The 18,295-nt window shown below is 45.4% G+C and overlaps 1 protein-coding gene across 6 annotated transcripts in view; it reads right to left on the minus strand.

Moving 5' to 3' along the window:
- Positions 1 to 5,148: 5,148 nt before the first annotated feature.
- The window catches only part of TCEANC2 (transcription elongation factor A N-terminal and central domain containing 2), a 55,026-nt gene continuing 41,879 nt past the window's right edge, over positions 5,149 to 18,295 (minus strand). For 2 of the 6 annotated variants that reach the window (XM_063655657.1, XM_054486944.2), the window contains exon 5: positions 10,914 to 17,545. In XM_063655657.1, the coding sequence (XP_063511727.1) occupies positions 17,357 to 17,545 (189 nt within the window). In that variant the 3' untranslated portion in view covers positions 10,914 to 17,356. The other 4 variants (XM_063655658.1, XM_054486967.2, XR_010124545.1 and 1 more) reach the window with 4 other exon arrangements.

The raw sequence follows: 18,295 nt of genomic DNA on the forward strand, positions 1-18,295 counted from the left end.
GGTAAGCCAGCCTATTTCACATAGAGGCTACTAGGTTTATTCCAACTTTCCTTTATTGTTACTAAAAATTTACATTTGCAGCTGGGCACGGTGGCTCACACCTGTAATCCCAGCACTTTGGGAGACCGAGGTGGGTGGATCAGGAGGTCAGGAGTTCAAGACCAGCCTGGCCAAGATGGTGATACCCCGTCTCTACTAAAAATACAAAAATTAGCTGGGTGTGGTGGCAGGTGCCTGTAATCCCAGCTACTCTGGAGGCTGAGACAGAGAATTGCTTGAATTTGGGAGGCAGAGGTTGCAGTGAGCCAAGATCGCACCACTGCACTCCAGCCTGGGTGACACAGCCAGACTCCATCTCAAAAAAAAAAAAAAAAAAATTATATTACATTTGCATGGAGTTTTGCTAATTACCATCATTTGGGTTTCATTACCTCACTTGAGAGGATCTCCAAACCTTTTGATTAGATAGAATGATTCCCATTTCCCAAGTGAAGACATTGAGGCTTGGAGAGGGACAGGATTGCCCCAGCCATACAGAGGGCAGAGCTGAGGCCTAGCCCGGGTGTTAGAGCTGCAGAGCTGTAAACTGCCTCCTCTGCTTCCCACGACCTTCTTTATACTGAGCAGCTTGTCTGAGCTGACGCCTGCAAATGACCAACCAAGGATGTAGAGGCGCAAGGAGGCAGGAAACAGCAAGAACGATGACTGGTAGGATTCAGGATTGTAATATTTGCAGCTTTGACTCTTTGTCAATAACCTAGATGGTCTGCGACAGCTTATAATTTGCCAGTTTGCTGAGGCCCAAATTTGAATTCTTCAAGACCAGTGTATGCAGCCAAAGCCTATTTGTGAGCAAGTCCAGCTGGCTGCCTAGCACACACTGCTCAGCTCAACTTTCTGGTTCTCCCCTCTTTGTGGGAGGCAGGGTGACCCTCAACACATGGGCTTCAGTCAGCCCATCTGGGGTGAACTCCCAGCTTTGCCCTGAAGTGGTGTGACCTTGGGAAAGTGACTTCCTGTCTCAGAGCCTCAGTTTCCTAATATGTAACTCCAGAATAATAATACCTACCTCAAAGCACTGTCGAGGGTCATTCATGGACTCTCTCTGCAGGATAAAAGGAACTGGTCATAGTGTGGTCTGTGGGAAGGGGAAGAGGGACACGGGAGTGCAGAGGAGGCAGGGAGACTTACTTTTCTCTCTTCGCCTTTTTATAATCTCTTATTTAAAAAAAAATCACATATGCAGAATTCCTTTATTCACATAAATTATTGAAATTTCAAACAATGAGATAATGCATGAAAAGCACTGAGCATAGTCTTGGCTCTTAATAAATACTCCATAAATGTTAGCTTTTATTGTTATTATACACATTATTACACAGTGATTTTGTTGTTGTTTGAGACAGAGTCTCTGTCGCCGAGGCTGGAGTGTAGTGGCGCCATCCTAGCTCACTGCAGCCTCATCCTCCTGGCTCAAGTGATCCTCCCACCTCAGCCTCCCTAGTAGCTGGGACTACAGGTGCACGCCACCATGCCTGGCTTTTTTTTTTTTTTTTTTTTTTTTTGGTATTTTTTTGTAGAATTGGGGTTTTGCCATGTTGCCTGGGCTGGTCTTGAACTCTTAACCTCAAGTGATCTGCCCATCTCGGCCTCCTGAAGTGCTGGGAATACAGGTGTGAGCCAGTGAGCCTGACCCACAGTGATTTTTAAGAACTGTTTCTTTGTGGAAAATGACTCCTTCCAAAAGTTAAATGCTCTTTCATGGAGCTGAAGAGAAAGTGAAGAGATTAAGGGTAGTGATACCTCTTAGCCAGAAAACATGAGTTTCCCTGACTTGATCTTTGACTTGGCTTCTCACTGATCCAGCCAAAGCTGAAGCCAGGGCACTGGGGGAGCATGACAGCCTTGCCAGAGAGGGAGGCCGGCCCACCTGGGAATGCCCATCCAATTGGTCCAGACTGGGATTTGGAGCCTGTCTGTGGCCTACTGGCTCAGTCACCTTGGGCAAGTCATTTAGCCTCTCTGAGCCATCAGCTTTTCATTTGCCAAATGAGGATAGTGATACTGTCTGCCTTGCAGGGTTGTCGTGAGGGTTACATGGGAGAGCTGTGTGATAGCTACCATCATCACATCTTCATCTTCATCATCATAAAGTGTTCAGGCCTCACCCAGGGGCAACGGGGCCAGTAAAAAGCTTTCTGCCCGGTGTGGGAAGGTTGGACTTAGGAGTTGGACAGGCCACTCTAGAGGTCAATGTGGAAAGGGGACTGGCCACTCCAGTTGACCTTCCTGAGTAGTACCCTTAGGCATGAATTGGACTGACCCAGCAGAAGTTTGGCCCAGGATTGTGGCCGAGAAACAAAATCTGAATGTAACTAACACAGCTTTACCTTATCCACTTGCCTGGGATGGTACTTATGCTAATCCTATTCCAAGCAAAAGCAACTCAAACTAATAAAAGCTGCGCCTCCGCTCTGGGCTCCACACCATCTGTCGGTCCACACGCTTGGGATTAGCTTTTCCCATGGAGCCCAGACTGTCTGCTCGGCTGCGTGGACTATCAGAGGCCAGCCTGGAGGCATGGGGGGGTGCCATCGATTCATGAGCACACATGCATGGAGCCCTGCTCGGGGCTGAGCCCTATGCCAAGCACTGGAGGTCCAGTGAAGGAGAGATGGACAAGGTCGCTGCTCCCAGGAAGAGTTCTGGTGGGAGAAGCAAAAAAATTAGCAAGGGAATAAAGAAGTGCATATAGTAACTTTTGATCGTTCTAAGTCCCATGAAGAAAAAAAGCACTGATGTGTCAGAGAGTGACTTGGGGGTGTGGGCCTAATTAGAGAGGGTGGCCAGGGTAGGCCTCTCTGAGGAGGTAAGAACTGAAGGACAAGAAGTCACCTCGGGGCAATCAGGGCATGCTGGGCAGAGGGAAGAGTGCGTGCAGCTGCCCCAAGGAAGGGATATAGTCAGGGAGTTTGAGGGACAGAAGACCAGAGAGGCTGGAGCCAGGGGTAGGACAAAGATGGAGATGGTGCCAGAGGCTAGGACATGGAGGACCTTGTAAGCTACTGTAAGGACTTTTGTTTTATTCTTAGGGTGATCGGAGACATTGGAAGGTTGTGTTGTTTTTTTGTTTTGTTTTGTTTTTTCAGACAAGGTTATGCTCTGCTGTCCAGGCTGGAGTGGAGTGGTGCAATTATGGCTCACTGTAGCCTCAACTTCCCAGGCTCAGGCAATCCTCCCACTTCAGCCTCCAAAGTAGCTGGGACCACAGGTGCATGCCACCACATCTGGCTATTTTTTTTTTTCTTTTGTAAAGCGATAAAGAGATCTCACTATGCTGCCCAGGCTGGTCTCAAACTCCTGGGCTCAAGCGATCCTTCCACCTCAGCTTCCTAAAGTGCTGGGATAACAGGCATGAGCCACCACACCCAGACCCATTGAAGGGTTTTGAGCAGGCGAGTGACATGACCTGCGGTATATTCTAGACATCCACTCTGGCTGCTGAGTGTAGAATTGATTAGAGAAGGGACAAGGGGCTCCCAAGAAGACTGGGTAAGAGGGTCAGGCATAAGGGGATGGAGAGAAGATTAAGGGGTGGGGTCACATTTGGGAGACTAAGGCAAACTGCACAGAGTACCCAGCACAGTCTCTAGCCTGTACGGGAGTTCACTACCTGGTGGTTGGGGCTTTGATGATTTTGATTCCCCTTTAACACATAGCCTCCCACCAGCTGAAGTCCTGGTCTGGAGGCCCCTGTGGCAATGCTGGATGCTTCTCCCTTGTGAGCTGGCCTCAACTCATCTCCACGCCACGTGGGCTGCTTATCTCAGAGGTAAACCTGCCACAGGCTATGTGTTTTCTGGCTCTGAAGTAATCCAACCCTTAGTGCTTTTTTGGGAGCCTTGCTGTCTACATCAGGCAGGAGGGGACGGGGCTCTTGCACATATAGAGATTTACTGACCCAGCACCAACTTCAGAACCATGAAAACCCATGGCTGAGGGAGGGCTTGGTCTCCTGCCTGGGCTATTATTTACTCATTCAGTGCATGTGTATAGAGCCCCTGATCTGTACCAGAATCTGCTGGGGACACAGAAATAAATCAGACAGTCCCTTCCCTAGAGAAGTTCACATTCAGGCGGAGAGGGAAACAGATAACAAAACGCCTGATGTGCTATAGGTGCTCCACATTTGCTGGTTAACAAATAGTTACCTACGTAGTAAGCCCCTGATACATGTAACCATAATTTTACTTAGGAGTTTCCTCACCTCAAAACCTTTAAAGTTCTCCAAGTAAAAATTCCCAGCCCAGCACTCAGGCCACCCACAGACTGGCCTCTACCTCCTTCTCCAGGCTCACTTCAGGCTATTCCTCCTCCTGCTGCACTTTGGCTCCATCCACATCACACTTACTCCTGTTCTTTGACATCCTTCTAGCTTCCACGTTTGCACATACCTTTCCTTGTACCTGGAATGCCATTCCCTACCTGGGAAACTCCTTTAAACATCTCAAACCCAGCTCACAAGTCAGCATTTCTGCTAAACCTTTCCTGATACCCTCCGGGCCAGGCCCCTCTACAAGCATAGTTCGGTGGTCCCTCCACTGTGCTCCCACAGTCTCCCACTCAGCCCCTAGTATGTCAGATTGCAATAGATGGATGACTTGGCTCCTTATTGGACTGTGAGCCCCCGTCTGGTTCATCTCTGCGGCCTGGGACCTGTCACCGGGCCTGACATAGAGGAGGAAGGTATTCAGGAAGCATTTTCTTTTTTTTTCTTTTTCTTTTTTTTGGGGACGGAGTCTTGCTTTGTCACCCAGGCTGGAGTGCAGTGGTGCGATCTCGGCTCACTGCAAGCCCCATCTCCCGGGTTCACACCATTCTCCTGCCTCAGCCTCCCGAGTAGCTGGGACTACAGGCGCCCATCACCACGTCCGGCTAATTTTTTTGTATTTTTAGTAGAGATGGGGTTTCACTGTGTTAGCCAGGATGGTCTCAATCTCCTGACCTCATGATCCACCCGCCTTGGCCTCCCAAAGTGCTGGGATTACAGGCGTGAGCCACCACGCCTGGCTCAGGAAGCATTTTCATTCATGGTTGTGTGTATTAGCTTCTACTAGGGCTGCCATAACAAAGTACCACAGACTGGATGGCTTAAACAACAGATTTATTTTGTCACAGTTCTGGAGACTAGATGTCCAAGATCAAGGTGTCAGTGGGTTTGGTTTCTTCTGAGGCCTCTCTCCTTGGCTTGTAGATGGCCACATTCTTGCTGTGTCCTCACATGGTCTGTGTGCTGTCTGCATCCTAATCTCTTCTTATAAAGACACCAGTCATACTGGATTAGGGCTCACCCATATGATCTCATGTTACCTTAATTACCTCTGTAAAGGCCCTATCTCCAAATACAGTCACATTCTGGGGTACTGGGGGTGAGGACTTCAACATACGAATTTGGGGATGATGCAGGGCGATAAGGACATCCGTGTGGCTGTGCATAGCTAGATGAGAGGCACAAGAATGAGGCCAAAGAAGTCAGCAGGACTGGGAATGCTAGGCCTCAGGTTAGCCTTCAGCCACTAGAGAAAAAGCTGAGGAATAAAAGGAAAACTTAATCCCACTTAAAGGGGTGAAAGAGCAAGGAAGGTGAACCCTTTGGGGTTGTAATGGGGGATATAAATATTGATTATGTTTACAGGATGTTCTCAAGGGCTATTAGCTCTGAGTTCATTTTCCAACATAAATAAAAGAAGATAACCATTAAGGACTAAGGGTCTATTAATAGGCAACAAAATATGTGGACACTTACAAACATACAAACACCATCCCCTTCTTCACCTCTGAGACCATTTCACAGAATATTCTCTTACTTAGATGGGGAAATTGAGGTCTGGAGAGTTGAAATAGCATGTCTACGGTTGAACAACAATAAGCTAATGATTATCCTACTCAAAGGCAGACATGAAAAGCTGTGGAGGAAAAATCCTTGCCAATCGTAAGAGCTTGTTTCTCACACAATGTGGTTTTTGTATGTTTTCTGCATTAAAAAATACATTATATGAATTTATGTTCACTACAAAAAAAATCTGATTACAACCCAATGCATAAATGAGTCCATATTTATATATTAATAAATAAATTATCAAAAAAATTAAATGGCAGAGAAGGGACAAATCTTCCTTAAAGAAGACTTCCAAATTATATAGGTAGATACTCCACTCTCCAGGAGATGGAGTTTAATCCACCCCCAGCCCCTAACTTTTGAGTGAGGTTTAGATTTGGTGACTTGCCTCCAAAAAAAAAAATATGGAAAGGGAAAAATGACAACTTCATAGTGGGAAAATCTGGCAAACGCTAACGTAACCAAGCACTCAGGGCTAGCATCACCAGTCAGTAGTCCTGTGGAAGCCATGTGCCCCCTGGTGTGAAGTGATGAGACGGGTGCTTCATCTCAGTGGTATTCTTCCCCAAAACCCTGAATTCCAACTTAGTGATGAAGAAATCCTCAGACAAACTCAAATTAAGGGACAGTCTACGAAATACCTGGCCAGTACTGCTCAAGACTGTCAAGGTCATGGGAAACAAGGGAAGCCTGAGAAACTCACAGAACAGAGGAGACAGGATAAACAGGATGACTGAGTGCAGCCTGGGATCCTGGACTGAATCCTGAAACAGAAAGAGGACATCGGTGGGAAGACTGGCAAAGTCTGAGTGAAGTCTGGAGTTTAGTAATAGTAGTATACCAACAGTGGACTTTTAATTTTGACAGATGTACCACACTATCGTAAGAAGTTAACAATGGTGGAAACTGGGTGAGGGGCATACGTGAACTCTGTATTTTTGCCACTTTTTGTGTATCTAAAATCACTCCAAAATGAAAAGTTTATTTAAAAAAATCAGGCAAGGAGAGTGAGTCCCTCCTGACCAAAAACCCCTCACCCCATCCAAAACGTCTCTCTAAATTGGGTATATCTGTACACATCTTTTTTTTTTCTTTTTCTCAATATGTTTCTATGGAAATAGTTTTTTTCCCTTACATAAATAGTTCATAGTGTACATATGGTACTGCAACTTCCTTTTTTCACTTAACAATATGTCTCAGTGATGTTCCCACGTCAGTACTTATAAATTTGTGTGGTCCAACACAGTAGCCACTAGCCACATGAGGCTATAAGCACTTGAAAATGTAATTAGCCCAAACTGAGATGCACTGTAAGAGTAAAATACACACATTTCAGAGACTTAGTACAAAAAATGTAAAATGTCTCAGTAATTTTTACATTGATTACATGTCAGTAATAATATTTGGGGCATATTGGACTCAAAATATATTATTAAAATTAATTAGTTTCCTTTTACATTTTTTATGTGGCTACTGGAAAATTCAAAAATACGTATGTGGTTTGCGTTATATTTCTATTAGACAGTGCTGTTACACAAACCTAAACTCATTCTTTTTATCCACTGCACGGTATTCCAAAATCTGGATGTACAATTTAACCATTTCAGATGTACAATTTAACCATTCTTTTTTAAATGTGCATTTAGACCGTTTCTAAAATTTTGCTGTTACAAACCATGTTGCAATTAAAATCTTTGTACATGCCTCCTTTGCACATATGTAAAAGTATTTCTCTAGAGCATGTTTTGGCATGCTAAGGCCCATGAACCAAATGCAGCCCACCACCTGTTTTTGTAAATAAAGTTTTATTGGAACACAGCCACATTCATTCATTTACATACTGTCCACAGCTGCTTTTGTATTACAATAGCAGAGCTGAATAGTTGTGACAGAGACCATATGGCTCACAAAGCCTAAAATATTTACTATCTGTTCCTTTAAAAAAGTTTGCTGGCCGGCTATGGTGACTCATGTCTATCATTCCAGCATTTTGGGAGGCCGAGGAGGGTGGATCACGAGGTCAAGAGATCGAGACCATCCTGGCCAACATGGTGAAACCCCATCTCTCTAAAAATACAAAAATTAGCTGGGTGTGGTGGCATGGTAGTCCCAGCTACTCGGGAGGCTGAGGCAGGAGAATCGCTTGAACCCAGGAGGCAGAGGTTGCAGTGGGCCAAGATTGCGCCACTGCGCTCCAGCCTGGCGATGGAGTGAGACTCCATCTCAAAAGAAAAAAAAAAAAAGTTTGCTGACCCCTGTTCTAGAGTTGTTACCAAAAACTAGAAGAGCTATGTTATAGGCCCACTTCCTTGGAAAGTAGACTCTGAGATGGAGATTAGCATGCAGGAAGTTTATCACAGATTGCTCTTGGGAAGGGGGCAGGAAAGGAAGCAGGATTGCACAGAGAGATAAATTGGGCTCTGATGCTGTATGAAGACCTCAGCCAGTCCCATGGGAGGCTCTTGAAGCTGGGATGGCCCTTCCGAGTTGTCAAGTTGAGGCAGTGGGGCCAGGCCTTCATAACCTCGAACTGACCTGCCTGGGAAAGGGGTATGTCAGTGAGGTAACTCTTCCATTGAGGAAAATTCCCAGGGGGCTGACAGCTGAAGGCTGCTGACTGAGAGCACTCCCAGTAGCTGTGGGAAGAGGCCCAGCAAGCATGGTGGTTGGGGGGTCTGGGCAGCACAGGATGGTGTCCACTACAACCCACACTTGTGCTGCTCACCTCTACTTTTTGGTTTAAGTTCTGGTGGGCCTCCTTTCCTGGGGGAAACTTAGGAAAGTTGGACAAACTACAACCTCCATCACTGACTGGTCTTGAGGCCACAACTGATACTCATCATCTCCCTCTTTACTATCCATTCTAGATCCTCCTTACCCTCAGCCAGCACGTGTTCCGGTCTCCGTCACTTCCACGGAGGCATGATTTAGACCCTCAGCCCTGAGGGGGCTGAGCCTGAAGTCAGCATAGCCTGCTCAGGTCACGGTCTGGGCACTTGTATAATTATTTTATAAATATTGGGCAAGGGGCCGGGCACAGTGGCTTATGCCTGTAATCCCAGCACTTTGGGAAGCTGAGGCAGGTGGACTGCTTGAGGCCAGAAGTTCAAAACTAGTCTGGCCAATGTGGCGAAACTCTGTCTCTACTAAAAATACAAAAATCAGCTGGGCATGGTGGCACACGCCTGTAATCCCAGTTACTCGGGAGGCTGAGGCAGGAGAATAGCTTGCTTGAACCTAGGAGGCAGAGGGTGCGGTGAGCCGAGATGGTGCCACTGCACTCCAGCCTGGGTGACAGAGACCCCATCTCAAAAAAAGAAAAAAAGAAAAAGAAAAAAAAATTAGGCAAAGGAATACCAAGAAGTCTCCACATGAATCAACTGAGTACCAAAGATATACCTCCCTACCCTCCATTGCTTAACAGCAGCTGTACCTCCTCCTGATGATCAGGATTAATTATCCCTCAAAGAATGGTGACTGTTCTTGCCTAGTAGTCTCTTGATATGAGGAGCTCAAGTGCCTGGGTGCAGTCACAGCTAATAGTTCATAGTAATCTTTATGTTTCTTTTAGTGGAAGTGTTCCTCCTTTGTGACTCAAAACCTCTAAACCTGCAGAGCCCAGAACTATGAGAACAGGAGGCACTCCAAGTGGGTCACTAGAAGTGATGGTAAGAGTGAGAGCACTCCTGTTTTCATTTCTTGGTTCCTGGACTCATGTATTCCACCTACTGGAGACCAAGCATCTTTGATTTCGAACATGTGCTGCACCCTGGAGGATGGCAGCTCTTCTCTCAGAGTTTCTGAGCTGGTGCCCCAGCTGTGCCTTCGACACAGTTCCAAGCCGGCAGCTTCAGGATAGCACAGTAGATGAAAGGACAAGTGGACCCTGTCACCATGTGCCCACTGCTGCACCTCCTTTGCTGTGGAATCATATGGGATCCTGTATGACTATCCATAATCTATAGATCCCATAATCTATCCCAGTAGATTAAACATTCTATAAGCCCTTTGAGAGTTGTGCTGGATGAAGCTCTACAAGCAGTGAAGACGAACTCGTATCTGGAATACACATCTATTCCAGCGAAAATGAATCACAGCTCTTTCCAGGGTAGACAGGGTTTAATACAGTCAACTTCCCAAGTGGCTGCTAGTTGTTCTCAAGGGATGGAGCTATATCTAGGTTCAGAGTTGGTCTCTGTTACTGGCAGGCCGAACACTCAGCAGCAGCAACAGCTAGATCAATCTTGGTGAGTGGGAGCCATGCCATACCATCTGATATGGTTTGGCTCTGTGTCTCCAAGCAAATCTCAATTCAAATTATAATCCCCACGTGTTGAGGGAGGGACATGGTGGGAAGTGATTGGATCACGGAGCCGGTTTCCCCCATGCTGTTGTCATGATAGTGAGTGACTTCTCAAGAGATCCAATGGTTTAAAAGTGTTTGGCAGTTCCCCCTTTGCGCTCTCTCTCTCCCCTGCTGTCTTGTGAAGATGCCTGCTTCCCCTTGCCTTCTGCCATGATTGTAAGTTTCCTGAGGCCTCCCCAGCCATGTAGAAATGTGAGTCAATGAAACCTCTTTCCTTCTTAAATTACCCAGTCTCAGGTAGTATCTTTACAGCAGTGTGAAAATAGACTACTACACCACCATGGTTGCTGTTTATACACCCATTGTGTTAGCTCTGGGGTGGCCTCAGAGACTGGTTGATGTCAACTGTGTGTACATTGTTGTTTAGTGCTTCTCCATGGTATGTGCTCTCTGGTGGGTGTTTACATGGAATACAATGATCTTCACACTTGGTGCCCACTCCTATAGGTCCAACTACATGCCTCCACCACAGGTCTCCTTGTTTCCAATTTTCCAATCTTATTCCTTTCAGACCCCTTACCAACCAGCCAAGCCATTCACCACTGCCCATGAGATCCATGTATAGTCTAAGCTCAGGCTCCTTCTCTTTCCACATACAGTGGATGGCTAGGTGCATGATCCACAAGCTATGCCCACTAGAAGGACTCCCCACTCTGCTGTGTTTCAAGGATGCCCCTGTGTGGGGTTGCAGTGCAGCCACAATCTCTTTTTGTCTTGCTCACACACACTGAACTTAGATAGGTTATCTAAGGACAAGGCATGGCTTTTTTTCTCTTCTATCAGCTGGATATAAAGAGCTCCCCAGGCAGCCAAAGGTGTGAAATGAGGGACAGGCAGGTACTGGTGCAAAGGTAGTGGATGACATAGATGTCTGGGCCACCTGCTCACGTAACTATCTTCTGCCCGCTGGCCCTGCTATGCCCAACCCCAGTTGTACTATTTCTATCTTAGGAAGTGCTGCTGGCTTTGCCTGACCTTATGAGTTGGTGGATATGGCAGAATCCAGCTCATGATGAACAGGCCTGGTCACATGGTCAACTTGATGATCTATGGTCTGATGATCTGTCTCTACCAGAACCCTGTAGCATCAAGAGTTGTTTCCTAAGAAGTATACAGTTCTTGGCTACAGATGGCATGGCCCCGCTCCAGAACCCCAGGTGTCTACATTGTGATTCTCCTGTAGGGTCTTGTCATAAACTTCACAGGCATCTGTTCCCACCACAGATACCTCAGGTACTCTGGGCTCTGCCAGCTCATCTGTCCCACACCGCATGGCCACTTGTATTGTAGCCTGGAGCTTCTGCTGAGCCCTTTCCTGCTCTGGGCCTCAATCAAAACTGACAACTTTCTGTGTCATCCAGTACATGGATGGAGCATATTCCTAGGTGTGGGATATGCTGTCTCCAAAACCTAAAGAGGGCTGCCAGGCATTGTGCTTCCTTCTTAATGGTTGGAGTGAGATGCAATAATTATCTTTTACTTTCAAGAGAATGTCCTTGCCACATCACAGACCACTGACCCCTAAAAATCTCACCGCACCCTGCCCATTTGTGTTTTCAAAAACGGTCTGGGCAAGGCACAGTGACTCATGCCTGTAATCCCAACGCTTTGGGAGGCCAAGGCAGGAGGCTCACTTGACGCCAGGAGTCCAAGACAAGCCTGGTCAACATGGTGACAACCTGGCTAATAAAAAATCAGCCAGGTATGGTGGCACACACCTATAGTCCCAGACACTTGGGAGGCTTGAGGTAGGAGGCTTGCTTGAACCTGGGAGGTCAAAGCTGCAGTGACCTGTAATTGCACCACTGTACTGCACCCTGGGTGACAGAGTGAGACCCTGACCCCCTCCCAAAATAAAAATAAATAGTAAAAATTGTCTGTTTATTGTCTTCTCCTTCACTAGACTGTAAGCTTCTTGAGGCCAAAGATTATGTCTTCTCTATCCCTGTGACCCTAATACCTGACACGTAAGAACTCAACAAATATGTATTGAAAGAATGATTTTATCAACATTAAAAAACAGCATTTGATTGGATGTCTTGATCTTCTTGGATCTTGAAACCAACCTCCCCACGTTATGAGTAAGTCCATCCCTGACAGTAATTGTATCATTTTGATTGATTTAAAGAAAATACAATGTCATCCAATCAAACTATCTTTCCTTTGATACCAGGGTAGTGTCACCCAACTAACTGAAACTCCCAAAGCTCTGTTTTCTGGATGGACTCCCTTCCCTTGCAATAATGGGCAGTAACCAACTGAGCCTTTGCCCCATCTGGCTGTGATAAACACATTCAAAACACATTACCTATCTCAGAGTAAGGTTCTGAGGCCTGAGGCTACAGCAAAAGACAACCAAGGTTGACAGGCACAAGTTTAAGAACCTGATATTCTATAAATGAAAAAGGCCAGCTGCCTGTTCCTTCACCACAGAACACAGTAAATGCATTATCTGGGTCTCCTGCCATTTTTCAAACCTGGGATTCTCTAATGATATCTGTTTGGGCAACTTTAAACTTCATTTGTCAAAAAAAAAAAAACCCCTTCTAATTTACTGAATCTCAAGTGTTTCTTTCCTTTGCCTTAAATTGTTGGGTTTCTTTTGAATGTTTAAAATGTTCTTAAAATATGTTTTTGTTTTTGTTTTTTTAATCTCTCTAAAACACACATCTGATTAGGTCCCTCGCCTCCTCAAAAACTTCTCATGGTATCCCATTATCTGAAGGCCAAAGTCCAAACTCGTTGATAAGGCCTCCAAGGCCTTGGTTACTTTTTTTGCCCAATGTCTCACTACCATTCCTAAGAACCTTATGCTTCAACCACCTCATGTTATTTGCCTTTACTGAAACTAGCCATACACCTCACGCTTCTGTGCTTTCACATAGACTGAGCCCTCTGCTAAGAACTCCTACCTATCCTTCTGGCTTTGGTTCAAACATGAACTCCTCTGTGAAGATTCTTCCTCTGAGTGGTGTTATTCATTCCTTTCCCCATCTTCTCAATATTTTTATGTCTATAGTTATCACCCAATATGCTATACTCTATTTATTTAGTTATGTATCTATCTGCCTCACCAGACTCAGAGGAAATTATCTCTCCTTTATTGCTGTGTCCCCAGTGCCAGTCTAGTCCTTGGCACACAGAAGATGGGCAATATTTGTTTGTTGAATGAATGAATGAAAATACAGAGACTAAGTCCCTACACAAAGAACCAAGACCTCCAATTTTTATTTATTTATTTTTATTTTATTTTATCTTTGAGACTGAGTCTTGCTCTGTCACCCAGGCTGGAGTGCAATGGCGCCATCTCAGCTCACTGCAACCTCCGCCTCCCGGGTTCAAGTAATTCTCCTGCCTCAGCTTATCGAGCGCTGGTATTACAGGTGCCTGCCACCACATCTGGCTAATTTTTGTATTTTTAGTACAGGCAAGGTTTCACCATGTTGGCCAGGTTGGTCTCAAACTCCTGACCTCAAGTGATCTGCCTGCCTCAGCCTCCCAAAGTGCTGGGATTATAGGCGTGAGCTACCATGCCCAACCAGGACCTCCAAATTAACCACTACAAGAAAAGCATCAATAAGCTATTAGAGCAGACACAAATGGTATTTACTTTCCCACATTTCCCCTAGCAACTGAACTTGCTTATAAGACATATTCACACCCTGACTTACAGGTAACTCACCCCATTTCAGGGGCAACTTTTTCTTTTTCTTTCTTTTTTTTTGAGGCAGAGTCTCACTCTGTTGCCCAGCCTGGAGTGCAGTGGCGCAATCCTGGCTTACTGCAGCCTCCGTCTCCCAGGTTCAAGCGATTCTCATGCCTCAGCCTTCCAAGTAGCTGGGATCACAGGCGCCTGCCACCACATCTGGCTAATTTTTGTATTTTTAGTAGAGACACGGTTTCACCATGTTGGCCAGGCTGGTTTCAAACTCCTGACCTCAGGTGATCTGCCTGCCTCGACCTCCCAAAGCGCTGGGATTATGGGCATGAACCAATGCACCCGGCCTCAACCTTTTCATTTTTAACAGACTGTAGCTCCGAGTTACTTCTCAGTGTGTGGGCAAGATTGGGAGGGATGTCTGCAAGCTTCCTTCCCTTCAGCAAATGCTCAGAATAGCTCCATTAGCGTTCATGGAAATTCTGCACATGCATCAAGGAGAAAACAGCCACAAATAACACAGCCTGCTTTCCAAATCTCCAAAGCACATCTCTGCAATCATTCTACTTTCCAACTATCACCACTGAAGGCTTTCAGCCAGAGAGCAATTTGTTTTCAACTTACTCTGGGTTCCTAAGTTAGCAGAACTCTTTGGTTCTGTAAACATGAAGCTTGCTAATTCTAGTCTCCCTACCCCAGCTTCTCTTCCACATAGCCTATTAACACAAAAGTGACCAGTTCCTGCTTCAAATCAGTCTACCGCCTTCACCTGATACTCAAGACCCTTCAAACCTGGTCCCGGTCCTTGCCTTCCTCTCCTGCCTCATCTCCAGCTACTCTCCTGTCAGTGTCCTCTACTCCAGCCATACCAATCACCTTCCAGATATCTCCACTTCTGGGTTTTTCCATACTCTGCTTGCTCTGCCAGGCATGCATCTCAACCACCCAATTAATTACTCCTGCCCTTTAATTTTGAAATTTTCGTTATACTAACTAACATTCCCCTATCCAAACTCCTGCCCTTTAAGAATGAATACAGGTATCAGCTCCTCCAGGAAGCACCCCCTGATTGAATTAGATGCTTATCCTGTACATCCACAACCAGTCACTCAACTATCCAATAAATAGTTATGGAGACCTAGCTTGTCCCAGGCTCTGTTCCAGATGCTGGAGATATAGCAGGGAACAGAACAAAGACTCTGCTTTCATGAAGCTTACATTCTGGGAGTGGGGAGATAGACAATAAAGAAATAACTATGTTAAGGAATAATAAATATTCTGAAGAAAAATAAAGCTAGGTACAGCATTAAAGAATAGTTGGGAGGGAGTGCTATTGTATTTAGGGTAGTCAGCAAAGGCCTTTTTGATAAGGGAAAGAGAGACCTAAAGCAAGTGAGGACAAGAACATGCAGATGTCTGGGGAAAGAGCATTGCAACTGGAACAGCAAATGCAAAGAAGTAATACATTAGAAGTAATGGCAAAAACCACAATTACTTTTGCACCAACCTAATCAAACCACCAGGACTTGGTTGGCTGAGGGTGGGAGATGTGGGGTCTAGGCTGACCCCTTGAGTTCCTAGCTGGAGTGTCTGGCTTGCTGGTACTGCCAATGGAGAGAAGACATGTTATATCTGAGATGTCTATGGGGCATCTAGGAAATATCATCTGAAAGTCAGGGGACAGGTCTGGGCTGAAGATACAAACTGGAATGTCATCAGCATGTAAACGATGCTTGAAAACATGAGAGTGGATGAAATCATCCAAGGGAACCATATACAGTCAAATAGACCTGGATTTTGAATCTTAGCTCTGTCATTCACTATCTGCGTGACCTTGAGTAAGTCACTATACCCTTTCTGAGCCTCACTTTTATCATGTTTAACTGGGTATTTTCTTTTTGTAAAATGGTTACCACAGTGCTGGGCCCAGGGTAAATGCTCGATTATTATTATTGTAGCTCCAATAGTTACTAGCAGTGGGAAATTGAAGGTGATGTTTCTGCTCAGTGAGCCTCAGGCTCCCATTTGTAACTACTGCTCAGTATACACCTACCCCACAGAATGGATGCTCAGGAAATGGTTGCTAAATAAACAAATAAATCTAAAAAATGAAAAGAACAATACCTACTTAATATAATGGGTGAAGAGAAGTAAGCAATATTTTTACAAAACTATATACAGATCCAGGTAAAGGTTAATAAACTGTCATAGGAAAAGTGCCTAACATTTACAAGGTAGGCAATAATGTTAGTCCCGTCCCTTCTCCCCTTGTTTTTGATCCACGTAAATGTTAATAAACTGTCTTAGGAAAAGTGCCTAGCATTTAGAAGTTAGGCAATAATGTCAGTCCTGTCCCTTCTCTCCTTGTTTTTCAACTCATCTTCTTTTTTTTTTAATTTAAAATCTCTCCCTTTCTACCAGCTCCTTCCTTTCAGATTACAAACGTGCTCCAGTCTCCCCTAATCTAATCCCCACTTCCTTGAGTCTTCTACATTCCTCAAATTCTTGTTCCATCATTTTTAAATTTCACCAACTGTACCCTTTCTCAACCCAAAACACTTTTCAGAGAACAAACTCCACCTTCTGTTTTAGAAAAAAAAATTCCCAGCTTATTATTACTTTTAAAAAACAAGTATTATTTACATAATTGTTAAAACAGGCCTGTGTAGAGACATTTCATTTTAACATATATATGTATGTACTTTTTTCTACTGCAGTAATTCATTTCAAGAGAAATTTCATTATGTATCTTCTACAGAGCCCTAAACTGAGAGCACCAGCGTATTCAAATAAACCCCGAGGTGTGGGAGGCTTCGGGCCAGTTCCTCATTAGTAGCCTCAGCATGGGGGCTCTGGAGACCAACGCAGAAGGTCTTCCAGGGAGAGCTGAAACGTTCAGATAAGTGAGCTCTGGGAAGAAGGGGTAGTCGGCTGGCTCCGGCAGGCTCACCCCTGGGGTAGAGCAAAGAGAACAGACAGGGGAGTTCTGAGAGGCACCAGAGCTATCTAAACTCAGGGGGATGGAACCGAGTGAGCGGCAGCGGTAATTGAGTTTCAGTTACCTGCAGGGTGGTGAAATAAAGTAGTAACTTCATCTGCCTGACATGGGGGAAGTTTAGAGGTGTCCTTGGCATACTCACAGTGAAATCCATCACCCTTTCACCATGTTGGGTGATAGCAACCGTATGGCGCTTCCTAGTGACAGCCAGTGTGCGTTCTGTTAGGCAGCACCAGCGCACTCCAGCTAATGAAGCACATTCCTGCAGGCCTGTCTCCTAGGGCTCTCCGAATTCTCTGTCTGCAAAGGAACGGCACCATGGGAAAATCTAGCACAGCCAGCATCAGCCATCACCCAAACTCAAAAGCGTCTTTGAACGGCAGAGACAGGCCCATTTTCCTCTCTGCCTGGCCCAGGGCTGGAACCTTCCTCAGGTCACTTTTTGTGGGTCTGTACAAACGTGCCGACCGGCAGCGAGCCGCTCTTCACCTGAGCCCGGATTTCAGCTCGGTGCTTTAATGTGAAGACCAGGGCTCTCACCGTCCGCCGGTACGGCCCATTAATGAGGCGGGAGCAGAGATGAAACGTTTCCCGCTCAATATTTTCAACCAGTAGGTGATCCATCTAAAAAACAGCAAAATTATCAAATTAGAGCCTTACATTGCATAAGGATTAAAAGCAAGAGAGGCTGGAGCACTCTGCTCAGAGGCCTCCATTAATCAACTGAAATTCAAGGACATCTACTTCCTGTCACAAGAGAAACAGGAAGAGCAAATTAATTCCACCCTGGCAATTAAGGAACAAGGCCATGTGCTTTGTGACAGGGACCTCATTCACAACCCCTGCCGGGTGGTAATATTTGCCATTATAACAGGAAACTGGCCTGAACTAAGCAACGGGTACTGGGCCCTGTACTTTACCAACCAGGAAACGAAGACCAAGAATAATAAATCAGTATAACGGTTCACATATTTTTTTTGTTTTGTTTTTAGACTGCCTTTTAACTCCTTAAGGCATTTTAGAGACATGCGGTCTAGATCCTAATATGTGTACAGTACAGTTCAAAAATCACTTTTCACATTTAATGCTCATAACTCCTATTATCACATTTTACAGATAAGGAAATAGGTTCAAAGGCAAAGGTTCAGGGTCTTACAATTACTAAGAGACAGAGCTGGGACTGTGACCTGGACCCCTCGACTCCAAAGTTCACGTTTCTTCCCTTTGACCATACTATGGCCCCTTCAACATTCTGAGAGAATGGTTGAGATTGGAGAGACGCCTGCAGTTTCCATTAAGCAGAGCAGGTCTAGGGGAGGGACCTGTAGCAATTCTGGGGTGGTCTGGCTCAGGCCCAAGCCATCTTGAGGTCCC

This window comes from Pongo pygmaeus, chromosome 1, assembly GCF_028885625.2.
Source record: "Pongo pygmaeus isolate AG05252 chromosome 1, NHGRI_mPonPyg2-v2.0_pri, whole genome shotgun sequence".
NCBI classification, from domain to species: domain Eukaryota; kingdom Metazoa; phylum Chordata; class Mammalia; order Primates; family Hominidae; genus Pongo; species Pongo pygmaeus.